This window comes from Paramormyrops kingsleyae, chromosome 10 (genome assembly GCF_048594095.1).
Source record: "Paramormyrops kingsleyae isolate MSU_618 chromosome 10, PKINGS_0.4, whole genome shotgun sequence".
Classification (NCBI taxonomy): Eukaryota; Metazoa; Chordata; class Actinopteri; order Osteoglossiformes; family Mormyridae; genus Paramormyrops; species Paramormyrops kingsleyae.
The window spans coordinates 26,984,935-27,003,784 of record NC_132806.1 but is presented as its reverse complement, the minus strand read 5'-3'; the positions used below and the strand labels follow the sequence as shown (position 1 = coordinate 27,003,784).

The 18,850-nt window shown below is 49.8% G+C and overlaps 1 protein-coding gene across 1 annotated transcript in view; it reads left to right on the top strand.

The window, feature by feature from the left end:
- The window catches only part of gpc3 (glypican 3), a 58,786-nt gene that overhangs the window by 23,277 nt on the left and 16,659 nt on the right, over positions 1-18,850 (top strand). The window contains exons 3-6 of the mRNA XM_023797450.2: positions 9,079-9,773; positions 11,746-11,888; positions 13,921-14,046; positions 17,585-17,696. Coding sequence (XP_023653218.1) covers positions 9,079-9,773; positions 11,746-11,888; positions 13,921-14,046; positions 17,585-17,696 — 1,076 coding nt within the window. The remainder of the gene's footprint in view (positions 1-9,078; positions 9,774-11,745; positions 11,889-13,920; positions 14,047-17,584; positions 17,697-18,850) is intronic.

Below are 18,850 nucleotides of genomic sequence, written 5' to 3'. Positions count from 1 at the left end.
TTTCATGTTCAATCTCTTTAACATGAAAATATGTCTTTAGGTACAAGCTTGTTATCTAAATGAGTAGCAACTGTGGTGTTAGAGCCGTAATCCAGGAAAAGCCGCGTATTATATGTTTTCAAAAGCACAGCTGTAGAGGCTGAGAAGCAGCCTGTCGTGCATTAAACCTCACGTACAGACTGCTTCTACACAGACCGCACCCCCCCAAGCTACACAGACCGCCAGGCCAAGGACGTCCACAGTCACTCTGCCGCTGGCCTCTCCTGCCTTTGCCCAAGTGGACCTTATTTAAGGAGCTTCGTGGACAGACGTGTACCCGTTTGCACATGAGTACCCCCCTGCCCTGACACCCCCCCCCCCCCCCACAATCCCAGCCCCCCAACCTACTGGATTAATTAAGCCCCCCTCGTCCCTTTGTCCCAGAAATCTCCAGAACACGGACCCCCTCTTAGCTGGAAGGCATGTGGGTGGCAGTGATTTTCTGTGGGGGAAAGCAGGAGGCAGGAAGAGGAGACAGAAAAGGGGGAAATTGGGAATGGGGGGGGGGTGGGGGGGCATACAAGCCCATGATTAGAACAGGAAATAAGGATGTTTCTAACCTTCACCAACAGAAGCACTGATCATAATTAATGTTTTGGCCAGGTGTGAAACGGTGGGGGGTGGGAACACAGTTAAGATGGGAAGGGGGGGTCCAGGCAGCCTGGGGAATGGGGGAATGGGCTGCCTGGCTGGCTGCGGTCACTTGGCTATGGGGGGGTGGTGCTCGAATGTAGATTACTAACTGCCTTTCATCTATTGTTTCTGATGAACAGTGCATTGCCATTTCACCTGGGATGTGTTTTTTTTAGATAGATGGATTACACCACATAGAAAACGGGGGAGGACGACGGAAGAGGTTGGTGGAGAGGAATTGGGGGAGTATTTTTTTTCGTGTGGGGGACGGCTATGCTAATTAGCAGGTAAGAGACGAGGGCACGAGCACTCCTGGGCTTTGATCCAAGCGCTGGCTCCGATTCGGTGGTGTCACGTGCTTCCGTGCTCGAATGTTGGCTCTGCAGGTGTGAGAAAGGTGCCTTTCATCAGTGTCACGCGTGTGCCATGGCGGCCAACCCCCCCCCCCAAAGACTGCTTCACATTTAATCTCTGTGATGCTTCGAAATTGAAAGAAACTTTCATTTTTCGCCGGTTTTTCTAGCTGCAGATCTCTGGCTGGCGCCGGTCGCGTTTCGCCCTTAAGCGCCGCGTTACCTGCCGCCTCTCGGATCTACGGCGATGGTGTAGTTGAGGTCCAGAGAGTCTGGATAAAATCCACTCTGCACACTCTCTGTACTGGCGTCCTATCGGAGCTGCTTCCTGCCTCGTGTCCCGCTCTTCCTGGGATGAGCTCCAAGCTCACCATGACCCTACGCTGCACAAGCAGTTACGGAGGATGGCAGTGATCTGTTCATTAAAGCTGCCTCCTTCCTTCTCTCCCCCTTAAATGTTCTGCACTCGTCCGTCAGCTCTCTCCCGCTCTGCTCGGCCATGGCCGTGCGCTGGGGGACGGATGGGTCGAGCGCCTGCTACAGCTTTCCGGGACTCTCTGGACCCCTGCCGTGTCCAGCTTAAATTTTCTTTCCCCTCTTGATGGAACTTATTTAAATTCCATTTTGGAATGATCCACAGTTAGGCAGAAGCCCTGCAGATGGGAAAGGTAAACAATCCACAGAACAATAAAACAGTGAAATAACTGAGTATGAAACTGTATGTGAAGGATTTTACCCAGAAACAAAATAATAATAATTATTATTATGTATGAGTGTGCGTGTGTGTGTCTATATATATGTGTGTGTGTGTATAATACAGTATATGTTATAATTAGGCATATAGAGAACATTACATTCTGCGTGAGGCTCAGTGGGTTAGAATGCTGTGCGTTTGATTGGAAGGTCTCTAATTCAAATCCCAGGGGGCCGGAGTGATGTCATCATTTGGCCCCTGGTAAAGGCCCTTAACCCCAGTTGCTTCTGGGAATGGCTGACTCTGCTTTCTCAAAGAAATGTGCATCTGCAAAATAAATAAAAACCTCAATAAAAGAAAAAATGTAAAAGAGGAAATGGATGAATTATTGATTATTCGGTTTTTTTATCGATTGATTTATAATAAATCAGTCTTTTCTTGTTTGACAAAGATGTCTCACTCCAGTTATGACAGACTGGGACAAATTCCGATTTTTTGCTCATTCCGCGAGTCTCGTCTCCCAGGAGCACTGGAGGATTCTGGGATGACGGTGAGCTCAGGGCAAATTTGTTATTTTGAGGACGAGCGTCTCCCTCCCCCCCTCCCTCCCCGCGATTCCGGATGGAGGGGCGAGCACGCGCTGCATCCCGGCGGGTGCTTCCTCGCTCGCCCGTGGCAACCCGCCTCCCCTCCGCCACCGCGTTTGTCGGGTCAGATGCTCCTGTCCCTGACCGCCCGCGGTACGGTGGCGATTTGTCTGCTCGGCTCCCCGTCCGCGTGTCGATGCCAAAATGATGTGGTGTTTTTCTTCCCTTGATGGCTCAGACATTTTATTAATGGCAATTTATTTGGTCAGGAATGTTTTATGGCGTGAAGGTTGGCAGCCTCAGGCTTGCCGGGACAGACAGCATCTCCTCCATCTTCTGGCTCTTCGGAGCCCTGAGAAGTCTTCCGTACGATCGAGCCTCCTTCTCCAGTTTAGCTTCCCTTTTTCTCTCCCTCTCTCCCCCCCCCTAAATCTCTCCGCTGCTCCCTCTCCTCCGCACTGCCCACATCTGCCTCCAGAACTTCAAAAACATTTCACATCCCCCTGCTTCTCTCCCTTAAACTCAGCCTCTCGCTCGTTTTTTTCTTCCTTTTTTTTTTTTCCATTTTCCTTTAAAGTTCCCACTTCAAACGGGATGGAATTTCTTTCCTTCGTCGTCGGTTCATTACTTTATTAAACGGCTGATTTATTATATATGCGGGATGTGTCTGTACACGAAACCGCCCCAGTCAGAGGCCTGTGGCCCCTATCTCTTTCTGCATAGGTTTGAAAGCTTTTGAATTAATATGGGGGGAGGCTGTGTATATTTTAGGGACCCTATTGTACAGGGTGTTATAGAAGGACAGATGGAGAGAAAGACAGAAAGAGAGAAGCTGGCAGCTGTGTGACTATGAAAAAAATTCCCCCTGCCTCCTCTCTTTCATCTATGTTCCCTCCTTCCCCACCGCCCCTCCAGCGTCCTCCTTCATCACGTTAGCACACGTCTCCTCCTGTGAACCCGCTGGTGAGGTTTGACTCGTGATCCCTGGTCACTTGACATCTGAGGGGCCTCAGTGTGAGCCCTCCGCTTATGTCACTGCTTCTCCCTATTGGTGGGTGCAGGTCACATGACCCTGTGCCACCCAATTACCTTCTAGGTTATATATTGTGTCTCCGTGCAGGCTTTAACATTCTGCGCTGTGTCTCTTCCTCTCCCGCTTCTCTCCCTCGTTTCCCACCTCATTTCGTCGTGCATGTGCACAGTGACAGAAAAGTTGACTTTGACTTTGAAAAGCTGACTTTGACTCACCTCGTGTCTCTTCAGATAGACTCTTTCCTCACCTACTCTAACCATCCTGTCCTGTACTTCTTCTCCATTAATCCGGGTTGAGAACCCTGATTTAGATGATGCTTCACGGTATAACAGCTGAGCCGCACGTGGGTGCTGGACCTATAGTGCCTCATGTGTCAGGTTGTGCCCCAGCTTTCTTCATCGGCGGCGTGGTCAACACACCACTTCTCCCCAGGAGTGTCCGTGCACTCTTGCTTCTTCAGGACACCCTTCTCAGGGCGTCGTGACGCTCTGACTGAAGCCACAGGGCCTGCAATGCTACCAGTAGGGATCCAGATTCAGTCCTGAAGCTAAAAGTGCATGTTCCTCTGTACCCACAAACGCAGCAAGTTCTGAAAGACAGACATCAGTCCGTGTAGCTCAGTGGGTTGGGGCACCGCGTCTGTGATCAGGGTTGGCCAGATAATTTCATCATTGGGGCCTTGAGCAAGCCCCCCCCCCCCAGTTACTCCAGGGATTGTCTAACCCTGCTTTCACAAAAAAAGTATGTTGCTTTGGATAAAAGCTTCTGCAATATAAAAAATGTAAAACAAAACCCTTTTTCCTCATGTCCGATGGCTTTTTTCTTAATAAATATTTTTGTTTGTTACTAGTTTTCACCTTATTATATGTATATAAAATGAGTGTATCGGTAAGGTAAGTGTACTTGTATGGAAAACAATGTGTGCATTGGAGCACATTCAGATGTGTGAGCATGTGTGTGGCAACTGTGCATGCATGTGGCATTAAGTGTAACCATGCATGCGTGTGGTTGTGTATGCATACATATAGACCGCGCCCATGCTGGTCTACATACCCCTGAGACAGTCATGGAGATGCCTGGACCAGTTCACGTGGGACATCTACCAGTCTGCAGGTCTGCACAATGTTGATGATGTCTGGGGGTGACCAGCAAAGCAGTCCTCCCCTGGAATTCCTGTACTCCTTACCCCCCAACCCCCTAACCCCCTCAAGCCCCTGTACCCCATCAACCAGCCAATTACAGGAGTCTAATGGGACAGCACAGAATAACCTTGACCAATGAGTCGCTGCACATCATGACTGAAGCGAGCAGGCTACCCTGTGAACACGGCAGTGGTTGATGTGCCGCCTTCCTACCCCGGAGAAGCACGGGTTTGCTATTTTTTTATCAGCTTTCCGGAAGGCTGGAGGTGACACTCCATCAGGGAAATTGATCGACCTCATTGCTTGGCTAATTTATTGATGATTGCCGTCAGGGCGGGATAATGGGGGTATGGCCTGGTGACGGATAGGCCTGGGAACAGCATCCTGTTACCCAGAATGCCTCATTATAATTCTGCTTTGCTCTAACTTTAAGGGAGGAGCCAGATGTCCATATATGGAAGCAGCCAATCGTGGCTTTCATTTAGTTGAGCATGCCCAATCACATCCAAGCATGCAATCCCAAGAGAACTCTGGACAGAGAGTTAGCTTAAAGCAGAATACATTGTAATGACCCAGTACATCAGTAAATTTAGTAAATCTGTCTGGGTTTCAGTCTCTGTCTTTCAGAGGAGCGCTTTCATCTCACTGCACTCATTGTGTCGCTCTTTTGTCTGTGAGGTGATAACTTTTCTGTTTTAACAAGTGCCTGACTGCACATTTTTGCAACCCACGGTAGATGTCTCACTTTTATACTCTGGATATATATATTTTTCAAGATAAAGGACCCTCTTTCATCATTTTGTCAAAGAGAACATAATATTTGTAGCTGTTGTGGGCTGATACACAGTCATTATCCAGTCAGTCTTCGGACAGATATCTGTTTACCGGGTTTGTGTCACTTACGTCTGTGAAAGTAGTATTTTCAGCAACTGTATCAGATCCCATTCAATTCTTCAAGATTAATAAAAAAGTGAGGCTTCACATGTGTGTGTGAGTGTCAAGGCAAGGGGAAGGGGCTCGGCCCACCTGACCATCCTACCTCAGTAAAAACATTCACTAAAGTCTCATTCTTTTAAATTTCATGTTAATAATAGTCACTCATTTAAGTGATATTGCCATAGGTCAGTGAGTTTTGTTTAATGAATGAATGAATGAATGAATGACAGAAAATGCAGCAGGCCATCCATCCATCCATCCATTATCTTGTAACACTTTGCCTTGTCCAGGGTCACAGCGAAATGTGGCATATCTTTCTTTATAAATATATCCAGCCGTAGCTGCTGAGATACTGCTGAAAAAGCCCTTCTTATTTTTTTGATATCACGGCTCAGTGGTCTAAAGCGCTGGATTTAGGCTCGGGTCCCAGAGGAGGCGTGGGTTCAAATCCCGCCGCTGCTGTCGGGGAATGCGGTTAAACCCCTGTGCAGTTCACAGCTCTCTTCCCTAATTTAAAGAGACATTTTCTGTTTTCCGTTAAGCTGAGAACGAACCTTGCCAACACATCTTTAAACAGCGCGGCCACTATCATATTGGGTGGGAGCAGATCTCTGCCTTTTTGCAGATTAATGTGGCTCTCCGGTGCTACACCAGAGACTCAATTCCTCGCTTTTCTGACTTTGTGATACGGCAGTACGGCACTTGGCTAGAGAGTGAGACTCGCGGCTTCGGAAGAAGGGTGACGAGCGGTTTCTATTATTTTGATTTTATGCTTCTATTCACATTTTATTTGTCACTGTTATAGAGCCTGTGTACCAGTAAGTAGAGGCTGTGTGTGTGTGTGTGTGTGGGTCAGATATACATTACATTGTGGGGAACAAATGTCCCCACAATGTGATAAAACCCTGTTATTCTGACTTTGTGGGGACCATCAGGTCCACACAAAAGGAAATTGAAGTTTATAAGAATCTGTGATTGCAGTCAAAAAAACTAAATATACCAAAAGTCTTGTATTTTGTTTGGTTACTTACGTTAAAGGTTAGGGCTGGGTTGGGGTTAAGGTTGCCATTGTTAGGATTAGGGTTTTTCCCATAGAAATGAATGGACGGTCCCCATAAAGATGTGAATACAAACGTGTGTGTGTGTGTGTGTAAACCTCTTAGGCTCCTTCCTAATGGCAAACACAGTCCTATGCATGCTCTACTTGGCACAGCATGTTAACCCTAAAAAAGGTGAGGAGACACATCACTTGCTGGAGGTGCGACGGGAGCCTGTTGGGGCCGAGGAGGCAGGTGGGGGAGGCCTGGGGGGCAGCAGGCAGGCGGCCCACCTGTTCAAATGGCTCCTTAGTTTGGTTATTTTTACTCGGCGTATCAGAGTCACGGCACGCTGACTTTACGCCAAAGCACGGTGATGCCTTTGGAAGGGCCTCCGCCCTGCTTTTCCTTGGTGGCGAATTGGAGCTTCTAAATCAGTACCAGTCCTCAGGGAACCCCAGATGGCCCATGGTTTTGCTCCCTCCCAGTTTCCTGTCAGAGATGTACTGTCTGGGAGCCCCTGGGGACCAGTTTGAGGAGCACTGCTCTGAGTGACACGGTGACTGTAGGTGTCGTCCCAGTCATAGACAGATGCTGGTATCTGGAGACACTGACACCGTGACCCGGTGTTGGAAAGGTGCTTCTGCATGATGGATGGATGGAAATTAATAAAGGGATAAGTCACGCTCCGGCAGTAATTCCTGAGAGGAGGGAAAGACATGGAGGGAAAACGGAACGGGAGAGGAACAGCCTGTCAGAGCCGCTACACAAGTGTCAACTCAACATCCAAGTCAACCTCGATGCTGCGGGGTGATAAGATGCTGAAGGCCCGGTTCTGTGCTCAGTGGACCTGCGGTTCTGTGCTGATTTCCTCTCACACATACCTACAGTTATTTAATGTTTGTCCCCACAGGGAACAGTAAGATTCACGAGAAGTCCGATCGTTCTTCGTTTGATTTGGAATGATGATTTAATCCAAAGCCCACTTGTGCCGTTTCTCGGTTCATGCTTGGCGGACCCCGCTGCCCCCCAAACAGGCCTTGCCTTATAATTGATGTAGCCATCGAGGAACCACAGTCGTGCCCAAATTGGTGCAATTCTTGTGGGGGTGACCCAAACCCTGAACCAACTGTTGGGAACCTACCTGGCCGTTCAGATGGGCTGATGGCAGAACTGAGATCCGCCTGGGTAACTTTGTGTGGCTTGATGCGTGTGTATTTGTGTGTGTTTCTGCATGAAATGAGCTAATGAGTAAATGAAGAAATGCCTGTGTGTATCTGTCGGTGAGCCGTTGTGAGTGGGGTGGGGTGGGGTTATGCTAATTGCTACCACACCCCCACCTTCAAGACCCCGCCGCATATGGATATGAATGCACCTCCCCACACTTCTATAAGCAGCACCCCCCCTGTCCTGTCTGAGTGACTCACGTGGACCTTGCCTCAGTCCAATGGCTGTTGTTTTTCTCTAGAGCATCCAAAAGTCCTTTCGCCACTGCAACAGGCCACCGTTACACTACTGACAGGAGGTGACTGGTTACTTGTGCATGTTTGTATCTCTGTGTTTTTGTGTTGATTTTTCATTTATGTGAGTGTATGATTGTGTTTGGGGTATATCTGTGTCAGATTTTTAAGAGCTGGATTTATACGTGTGTCACATCTGTGTGGGGGACTATGCATGTGCTGTGGACTGCGGCTGTATATGAGTGTGTGTGTGTGTGTGTGTGTTTGTGCGCGCGCCGATCCCCGGCTCCTTCCCCCGCAGTGACAGCAGTAGATTAGCCACCGGTGACAGGCTGCCCCCAGGCTCTGTTGGACACGGAGAGATAAGCCCCTCGCCTGGCCGCCGGTCAGGCAGAGCATGTGGGCTTCTCTGTGGCGATGCCTGAGCACCCATTGCCACGCTCTGGCTAACGCAAGTAGCTGCATGAATGAGCTAGCGATGGAGCGTGACCTCTGACCCCTAGGCCCCTCCCCTTACCTCTTTGCTGTTCTTGCTCCCAGTGTAGTCCGTGTCTAAAATCACTGCCTCAACTCCTTTGGTTTTTTCCCCCCATTCAACTTACTGAAGCATTTTCATTTTTTTCTGGGATTAGTCTGTTATTTTTTTTTTCTTTTGCCACAAGCCTCGCTCGTTCATGGCGCCCCAGATCAGTGTTTAACCACTTCTTTTAAATTCTCAACAGCCTCCCAACACGGCTCTCCGATTTCAGAAGGTCACATGGAGGCCGGCATTTAATGGCGGTCTTTACTCAGCGTCCCGAACCCCTTAATCTCAAACAGGTTGCCGCAGAGAAGTGCGAATTAGCGGGATTTTATCGGTGTGCTGTACACTTCACTTGCCCTAATTAGTATTTTGAGTGGCTTGAAGGCGATTAATCTGTTTGTTCTCTATGGTAGTTATGAGGCCTGCTTTCACTAAGGGAGTATCAGGTACTGACCCAGCCTGGGGAATTGGGTTTGTGTCTGTGGAGCTCTGGTTCAGAGCCCAGCTGTTGTGGGGCTGATAAATGCCTCCCTTAGCCACCGTGAACGAAGCACAGCAAGCAGGTTTGGATGAAAAGGGCCTGATAAGTGTAAGGAAATGACGCGTGATTAATCTCCGCCTCGCCACTCTTTTCTCCGCAGAGGCGTTTGAGATGGTGCTTCGCCACGGCCATAACTCCACCCAGACCATGCTGAGGGCGGAGTTTCCCGGCCTTGGGGGCGGGACCAACACAGCCGTTGGGCAGCTCTTCCTGGACATCTCCTTCTACAGCATGGGCTCGGACGTCAGTGTGGACGACATGGTGACGGCCTTCTTCAGTCGGCTGTTCCCGGCGACCTACGGGCGCCTCCTAGGGGGCGGGACCGGCACAGCCACAGCGGTCTGGGTGGAGTGCCTGCGTGGCGCCTGGGTGCAGACCGGGGCCTTCGGCTCCTACCCCAAGCTGATGATGACGCGCTTGGCGCGCTCGTTGCCCGCCACCCGCACCTTTCTGCAGGCGCTCAACCTGGGCATCGAGGTGGTGAACACAACGCAGCACCTGCGGCCCGGCCGGGACTGTGCCCGTGCCCTGCTCCGCCTCTGGCTCTGCCCCCGCTGTCTGGGGCTGTCCTCGGCCCCACCGTGCCCCACCCTCTGCCCCACCCTCATGCAGGGGTGCCTCGGGGGGGCAGCCCAGGTGCAGCCCCACTGGCAGGCCTACGTGGAGGGGCTGGCGGCGCTGGCGAAGGCCATGCGGAGCGAGCGGGACGCGGAGGACGCCATGCTGCGGCTACACGCGGTCGTGCGGCTGGCACTGCGTCACGCTCTGTCCTCGCGCAGCCGCCTGCTAGCTGCGGTGAGTCTGCGCGCTCGTCTGTCATAGTGCGCTATACGCACTCTCCCTTTGACACACTCGCACTGACAGCACGGTGTTAGTGTCCTCCCACACCCTGTATGCTGGGAATCTGTTCCCAGGTCAGTGAAACCCGACTCTAGCCATGCTCAAGCCGCAGAACAGGAGCCAGGGGGGGTGGGGAGGGTGCTGGAATTAATTATTTATGCTGCCCGCTGGGGCCATTGTGGCGCGGCTTTCTGTCTGTTTGCGATTTTGCTGAACTTTTCACTTTCCAGTTTTCCGGAACATTCCCGGGACATCATTTATTAACGTTGCATGGTTAGCTCGTGTGTATGTCTGTCTGCTTGTTTGTGCGTCCGAGTGTGAACAGGGTCCCGCTCCCTGCATCTCTCTCTCTCTCAGTGCATAACGGCCAGTCCAGTACCCTGGGGAAGCACTGTGTGTGTGTGTGTGTGTGCGTGTGTGTGTCTGTGTGTGTGCAGGTTGGACGCTGATTAGCATGGTATCTCAATTAGTTTTCAAAGTCAGACTCCCCTCTCAGACTCTCCTGTCAGACTCCCCTCTCAGACTCTCCTGTTAGACTCTCCTCTCAGACTCTCCTGTCAGACTCCCCTCTCAGACTCTCCTGTCAGACTCTCCTGTCAGACTCTCCTGTCAGACTCCCCTCTCAGACTCCCCTCTCAGACTCTCCTGTCAGACTCCCCGCTCAGACTCTCCTGTTAGACTCTCCTGTTAGACTCTCCTGTCAGACTCTCCTGTTAGATTCTCCTCTCAGACCCTCCTGTCAGACTCCCCGCTCAGACTCTCCTGTCAGACTCTCCTGTTAGATTCTCCTCTCAGACCCTCCTGTCAGACTCCCCTCTCAGACTCCCCTCTCAGACTCTCATCTTAGACTTTTGACAGACTCTCTTCTCAGACTCGTACCCTTTGGACTCAGGTTAGTATCAGGAAGGGCTGACGCTCTGCTGGAGGCTAATAAGGAATGAGACAGGGCTCAGATGCCTGTGAGGCAGTACGGCTGGATGGCTGAGGATGTGCACGACGGCTTGTGATGAAGATGATGAAGACTACCACCCCAGTTCCATTACACATCAGTATTCAGCACTCAGCTCCCCACTATGCTCACTTAGGGGGACACTGGCCACAATTAGCTACTAACATTTGGAGTTAGAATTAAACCACGAATCCAAACCCCCCAGGGGAAATTAAACCTCAGGCACATCCTTAAACCGCAAGCAAAACATTAACAGGCATTTGCATTTTTATTGCACCTGAAAGAGTGTCCCGCTTCTATTATCTGAGACACAGTGATTTTTATTATTATTGTGCCGTCCTGGAGAAAAACAATACAAGCTGTCTGAAGGAAGACGAATTGCAGCTCATTTACGTGTTTGTGCTGGTGGTGGGGGGGGGGTCACGCGGAAAGACGAGATGGGTGCTGATTTAGATGTATGCTACGACTCCTCATCTCCAGTAGAGAATCTTCACCCTCTTAAAAAAAAAAATCAAGTAGGGGAGGAGGGAGAGAGAGCAGGGAAGGGTGACAAGATGGGTACAGGTGTCTCTCCGTGAGATTTATTTTGCAGTATGTTTTAAGACCAAATTGAAGAGCGAGTTCCCAAAACTAGCTCAGTCCACGGGTCACATTTTTGGGAAAATTTCTGTGGACGTAGTGAGTTTTGCAAATTTAACAAAAGTTCTTCATTGGATTTCATGAGGACTGAATGACTTTTGGTTCCCGACACTGAAACATGTGATGAGGAAGCCTGACTTTAAGTCATTGGCGGTCTCCTCTCAGAAACAACAAAAAAATAAATGGACTCATTCAGTTTTGGAAATTTGCTCCTTAATTCTGTTTTGCTAAATCTAGAGCCAGTGTGTTTTAAGTGTGTTTTAAGTGCGTTTTAAGTGTGTAATGCGGCGCTATCAGTGTGTCAGAGTGTTCCTGTGTTTCCCCACACACTCTCCGCAGGTGAGTGCCACGTGCTCCCGCGCCACTCACCGTGTGTCTCGCTCAGCATCGCCCCCTGCTGGCCGCAGCCCCCCTGCTCCTGACCGACACGTGCCGCAGCTCGTGCCCTTTGACCCGGAAGAGACCCTGGCTGGCCGCCGCAGGTTTGTATGGGGGGGGGGGGGGGGGGGTGATGAGGATGGCACACCATTTGATGGAGCATCAATTTGCTTAAGAGAAAGAGCAGAAATGAGGAGCGACTCCCCGCCCCCTCAGCACCCTTAATGAAATCCGCATAACACCCATGTGACTCGTGGGATTCGGGGGTTATGGCTCTGGGTTGCCATGTTACAGTAGAGCTGCTTCTACGGCCTCCTGCTATTACCGTTATTTGTTTTCCCTCTGAAAGGCGCTAAAACTCCCGGGGTAGCCTGTGTAACACAGCTGCTTTGCCTGTGAAAAGGCCGTTTAATCTGACGTCGCTTGGAAAACGTGACAATGAAACAGCAGGGAGGCTAACGAGCCGCGGAGGGGAGCGGGTGTCGATGCGTCTGAGCGCGAACGCGACTCTGAGCGTTACAGCATCGCTGCGAACGTGTAGGGGGGGGGTTCCTGTGACCGCGTGTGTGCGTGACCCCGAGCGAGCGCTCAAGTCAGCCCTTTAAGTGTGACCGCAGCTGCTGTGTCCGTCCCCCGTGGCCGACGCTTTTGCACGTGCTCGGGGGGGGATGACGGGCCCGGTAACAAGGGGGCAGATGGATGGGGAGCCGGCCCCGGGCCAGCCGGGGATGAAAAGCTCGCCTGCTGTTTAATGCGACTCCCCCACTCCGGCGTGCATCTGCCCGCTAATGCCCCGGATCCGTGATCACCGGGCAGACTTTCCGTGTTTCCGGAAGCGATGATCCGCTGGCCCCCTTCCTAGTGACCGAGTCGTATATGACGAGTTCCTTGGCGACGTCGCTTGCCTTCAGAAAGGAGAGCTCTCTCCAGATCCTGCTAAATCAGACCCCGGCGTGTTGGCCCGTGTCACACGGTGTCGGCCGCGGGGTATCGATCGCTGCCTTCACTCCGTGTGATTGTTTACGTGCCGAGTATCACGCACCTGGCCACACACGCAGGAGGGACCCTGCCAGGCTCGCGGGTTTCCTGTTCCTCTGTTACCAGGGAGTACAGAGACAGTGACATTTTGCCACATTGCCCGTCGGACCTTGTAGGCATGACAGGTGGCATGGGAGGTGGGCACATCGCTCTCTCTGCTGCTCTAGTTGGGCTGAATTCGCTGGCACCGGTTTTGTTTCTGTGCGTGCCAAGTTAACAGGCTCACAAGGAAAACCATATCTGTGCCATGCAAAGAAAAAAATTTACAAATTGCCTGTTTTGTTGGAGCTTTTTACATTTTTCTGCTCTCCTCCCCATGGTGTGTGGCTCAGCAGGATGTCCAGGTCAGGTTTGTGATCAGAAGGTCGCTGGTTTGTATCCTGTGGTTGGCAGAGTAGTCACAGTGCCATTGGGCACTTGAGCAAGGCCCTGAACCCCCCCCCCCTGAAAAATGCCAGATAAATGACTGACCCTGCGCTCTGACCCCTAAGCTTTGCTCTCCTCTGGGTATGATATAAAGGAGCAAATGAGATTTCCGAAAACTTATTCCTCGATACCTGTACAAATAGCAGACATCCCTGCACTTATTTATGGGATGCTTTTATCTAAAGTGACGTCCATTTGGGAAAGCAGGGTCAGATGGTCCCTGGAACACTTGGGGGGTTAAGAGCCTTATTTTAGGGCCCAATGGTGAGAATCACTCTACTGACCCTGGGATTTGAACCAGCGAGCTTCTGGTCACAGGTAGAGCGCTCAAACCCACTGAGCCATACACCCACCCCCTTTCCCTCCATTTTCTCTTGTGACTTTAACTCTCCTTGCTCTTCCTCCTCCTTTCACTTTTCTTTTCTCTGCACCTCCCTTTCTTTTCTTCTTTCATTCACTTCTTTTGTCCCCACCTCCCTCACTTGTCCTCCTCCTTTCACTTTTCTTTTCTCCACACCTCCCTCGCTCTTCCTCTTTCTTTCTCTCTTTTTTTTCTCCTTCCTTTCTTTTTACTTTTCTCCGTACCTCCCTTGTTCTTTTCCTTCTTTCTCTCTCCTTTTCTCTGCACCTCCCTCGCTCTTCTTCTTCCTATCCTTCTCCCCTCCATCAAAGGGAATTCATCGCCAGCCTGCAGGGCTTTAACACCTTCTACGGCAGCCTGGGGGAGACACTGTGCAGCAAGGAGACCCCGGCGCTCAACGGCTCCCACTGCTGGAACGGTCAAGAAATGACAGCCAGGTAAGTCCTTCTACTGACAGCAGTTTATAATATTAATGACCGAAGGTATAAAACTGATTTTTAAAGAACATAAGATTTTATATGGGTAAATGTTAAAGAGTCCAAATGTCACCTCCAGCGTGGGACATTATTGACTTGAGGCTTCCTTTGACAGCGGCAGTACCACACCCTGCCACTGGGGGGCATCTCTCCTTTTCACCTCCTTGAGCATTGCTGCACCTCAGTAGTGAAGTGAAGTTAAGCAGAGTATAGGAATGATTTACTGCTTCCCTGGGGGTGGGTGGGTAGGGGGGTGGGACCAGCACAGGTTAATTAGGAACCACGGAGAGAATAAAAGTGGACGGGGGCAGAGTGAAGGAGACCCCCCCCCCCCCCACACACCCCGAACAGCTCTCAATGTCATCCGTAGCCTGGAGGGGGGCAGAGCTGACTGTGCTGCTGCTGACACGGTGATCCAGGCCGCATTCAGTTCTTCCGTTTGACTCGTCCGAGTGGCAGGGAGCTTCTGCTATTCATGGCGCATATCTAAACATCAGCAGAATCGGACTTTGGGGGTTTATCTTTTTATTTTGCTGTGATTCATCCTCATAAACCTTACGGTAACGTGTGTCCTGTCCACATCTACACACACAGCTCATCTTTTTCCCATGCAGACGGCTGCGTGTTTAACAGAAGCAGCCAGTGAGATGTGGCAAAAACTGCTCTTGCACCCTTAATCTGGCCACCTCAGCTCAGCTATTGCAGTATAGATACAGTTTTGTGATGGGTTACAGCAAACTGCTCGCGTTTTCAGCTGCTAGGGATAACGCTGTTTGCTAAGGTAATGCACTTATGCATGTATTTTCATTCCTGCCTAACTCTCCTACACTCCTGCCTGTCTCTATCCCCGTTTCATCTCCTGTACCATCCTCTCCTCTTTCCAGTCCATCTCACTGGCATCCAGCGTGTTTTTTTTTCCGTAGTGGTTCCTGCCCCAAATCTGGGTCAAAAACAACACATGGGACTCCGAAACTGTTCGCCTTGTGCTGTAAAAAAAAAATGGTAGCGATTTCCAGCCCCGGCTCTGTACTGGGAAAGGGGGGTGATTAAGATTTTATTCATTTTCCAATTTAATTATAAAATGCATGCAAAAAAAATACCTCATCTCCACCTGTTCTCACCTTCGATTTGGGAGATGAGCAGAAGCTCTGCGTATCTTGAAACGGTGCCCTCGATGTTCGACGCATAAATTATATATAAGCAGCGGGGTCCGACGCGATTCAGCGGCAGGCAGGTAATAAATGAATGCCAACATCTGCAACGCAGAGTGAATTAAGGAGCTGCAGCGGACTGCGATCTCCGGGATGCGGCGCTACTCGATTCGGCCGGTGGGGGGGTGGTCTGATGAACCAGATCCAAGGTAATTTCACCTGGGGCTGATCAGTCTCTGTCAGGGGCTCGTTAGACACCGTGAACGTGATGCTTGGTCGATGTAGGTTAACGCTGGTGAAGAAATTAAGAATTACCGTGGATATAGAGCAGTGGTGACAGTCAGCCAGTACTGTACTCTGCCTGCGGGAACTCGGATGGGGGAGCGAACCCCGACAGCCCGCGAAAGGACAAAGCAGGGAAAGGACATTTCATTTATTTCCCCGTCACTTTTGTTCAATCAATATTTCTAACCTCCCTGCTCGATTGATTGCGCGTCACCGCGCTATTACTGCGATAATTAACATTAGAAAGGTGTTCTGATGTGAAAGTAATAAGACGAATAAATAACTGGCAGAGGCACCTCGCTTGATGGAGTAGCGAGACGCGATGGCGAATATAATTACTTCTCTGCTGGAGTGTGGAGCGGGTGTTCTACGGATATGGCCGCAGGAAGTTTTGGCAACGCCATAAAAAAGTACATTTTTATACTTTTAAAAAGAGTAGAACAATCAACAGAGGGAAATACAGTGCTAGAGTCAATAAAAAGTACTTACTGCGGCTGTCAAAGTGAGTAATGCTGAATATAGATTAGATACAGCTTTTGTTAAAAGACAGTTTAGTCAAAATAGACTTGGCCTTCCTCCGATTAGTGCCCCCTGTCCCCCCCACGTGGCACCATCAGTGAATACTGATGGGTCCTCACAAGTACTGTAAATAGTGAAACCATTGCTGCTGTGGGTCAGAGGGGAAGTACTTATACTGTTAGTGAGTCCTGCTTACTCCCGTAAGAGTACTTCTTATGAGAGTGCCAGTATACGTATCAGTACTGTAGCGAATACTGCTGTGCTAATGTTAACTGTACCTTTCTGTCTGTGTCTTAATGCTATGTTTTAAAATGTCATGTCTATATTATGTTTATATGTCTTTGTATTCATTTTCTGTTCATTACTATTTTTTCCTTTGCACTATGACCACTGAGAACAATATTTAAGTGTATGACTCCACGCATCATATATTTGACTTTGATTCACAGTACTGATACAGTTAGTGAGTACTGCTGTCTCACCAGCCTGACTCTTCCTCTCTGTGCATCAGAACTAATTAGATTTTAATTGAGAATAATTAGCTGAAACGAGAGCTCTGAAGGCTTCCCAGGCTGGACCCTGTGTTGTCAGTCGCCTGCCGAGTCTGGGAGCCCAGGGACGACGGAGCGGCACGCACACAAATACACGCAGCATGCCGCCCCCTAATGTTCACTTCCTGCACTCGCCAGGCTAAACCCATCTCCCAGTGGACAAATCTGTTATTCTGTCCGGGATCTTGCTGTCATTTTGACAGTGTGTGCGCGTTGGCTTCATGCGTGTGTGCGCGCGCGCGCACGTGTGTGTGTGTGTGGTCCAGATATACGTCACATTTTGGGGACCAAATTTTATAAAAATCCGTGACTGCAATCAAAAAATTATAAATGACAAAAGTCTCGTATTTTGTTTGGTTACTTACGGTTAAGGTTAGGGCTGGGTAGGGGTTAAGGTCGTCATGTTGGGATTAGAGTTTTCCCCATGGAAATGAATGGAGAGTCCCCACAAAGATATAATTACAAACCTGTGTGTGTGTGTATGTCCACAATCCTCCACTGATGTATCGTTCCCCAGCTATACCCGAAAGAGATGCCAAGTGCCCCACCTCTCTGCTGAGTGATTTGTTTGTTCCTGTTTGGCGCGTGGTAGATTTCATCGATTTCGTGCCAGTAGTCTCATAGAGGACAGCTATCAGGGATTCCAGTGGGTTGGTTTGGCTCGGGCTAGGCCTAATGATACTTCTGTACTGCGGATTTTTTTTTTAACATCTTATTGAAAAGATGTCATGGACGCATCATTTAGTTTTTAAAGGATTTAGTTCTTTACAGAGGTTTCTTTAAATTCTTCACTTCACCACTGGGTGGCAATATAACTGCAGTTTAACACCATTTATCACCTAGCAGTTAACAGAAGGGCAGTGTAATAACTGGGTACTGATGTAATGACAGTGAGTTGTTATCCCCACCAGCGATGTGAAGAGTAGGTGCTTCCTGAAAGTCTTATGCGTCTCTTTCTCCGTCTGTCCGCCTGTCCACCTCCATCTGCCTCAGGCTATCTGGTTCGGGAGGGAAGCGTGTCCAGCAGAACAGCCCCGAACCCAAGCAAAAGGCCCCTGAGCCAGTCATCAGCCAGATCATCGACAAACTGAAGCACATCAACCAGGTGGGTGAGGGTGGGGGTGGGGGGGGGGCTCTGTGCACACGGTCCCACGGCGCTGGTAATCAGAAGCGGCTCATGCAAGTAGCTTTATAATGCAGCTCGGTGATTCCGTGACTCTTCAAGATACGCGCCGGCGAGAAGCACAGCGCTTGGCCTCTAAGCCAGCGGTCCTGTTACAGTCTTTTATCATCACCATGGGGGCTGCGGGTTCGACAGTAATGTTGTTCCCTCGCTCACCTGAGAGTGGTCTACACCTCTCCAGCAGACTCACAGGGTAGGACTGGGAATATTCCCTGGGAATCTCTCAGTACTTTGCCCACCCAGTCAGCTGCTGGGTCTGATTATTTTAAGGTTGAGTTCATCTGAGATGGGAACGGGAGAAGTGACGATAAGCAATTGCAAAAAAAAATGTCTTTTAAAAGCACCCGGCTACTGACACATGTGAGGAAGATTCATATAGATGAAACATCTGGTGTAAAATAAGACTGCTGTCATGTTCTCTCTAACTTGTTCATATTCGTGGATTTGTTTGTTTAAAATATACACTTGCATTCTTTTGCGACAGATGAAACATAAGAGCAAATAGCAGTTTTTTGAGACCTCGTTTTCTGTTTTTACGGAGCGTCTGAGCCCTTTGCCCTCCCCTGTGTTCATTCACAGGGTTGTCACGCCACCAGCCAAATGACCAGGCTGTCAGCCTGGGTATCGTTTTGCGTATGATTATTCCCTCAGTGGTCGCTTGCATTTGTTTTTACATTCAGTGATGTCAAGCGAACCGTTGTGACTTTGAACTAAGGGCAGTGATTTGGAACCTTGAGGGCTGATTTGGAACTTTGGTCATTGATTTGGAACCTTGGTCATTGATTTGGAACGCCGGCTGATTAGTTTGGACGGTTCTTCTTAGGGTCAGTGCCAGTGTTGTTTGTGTTCTCTGGAATGTCAGTGTGCCTGGTTACTCCAGGCTGTGAAAGCGAGTCTGTTAGTGACCTATTGGCATTTTTCTCCACACCTGTGGATAGAGGCTGTTACAGCCATGGGTTTATATACAGAGACTAGGAGAAAGACGGATAAGTGGAGAAAAGAAAGACGGGGGGGGGGCTCGTGTAACTCAGTTTGTTGCCACCCCCCCACGTCTGTGTTTAACTGTGTATGACAGA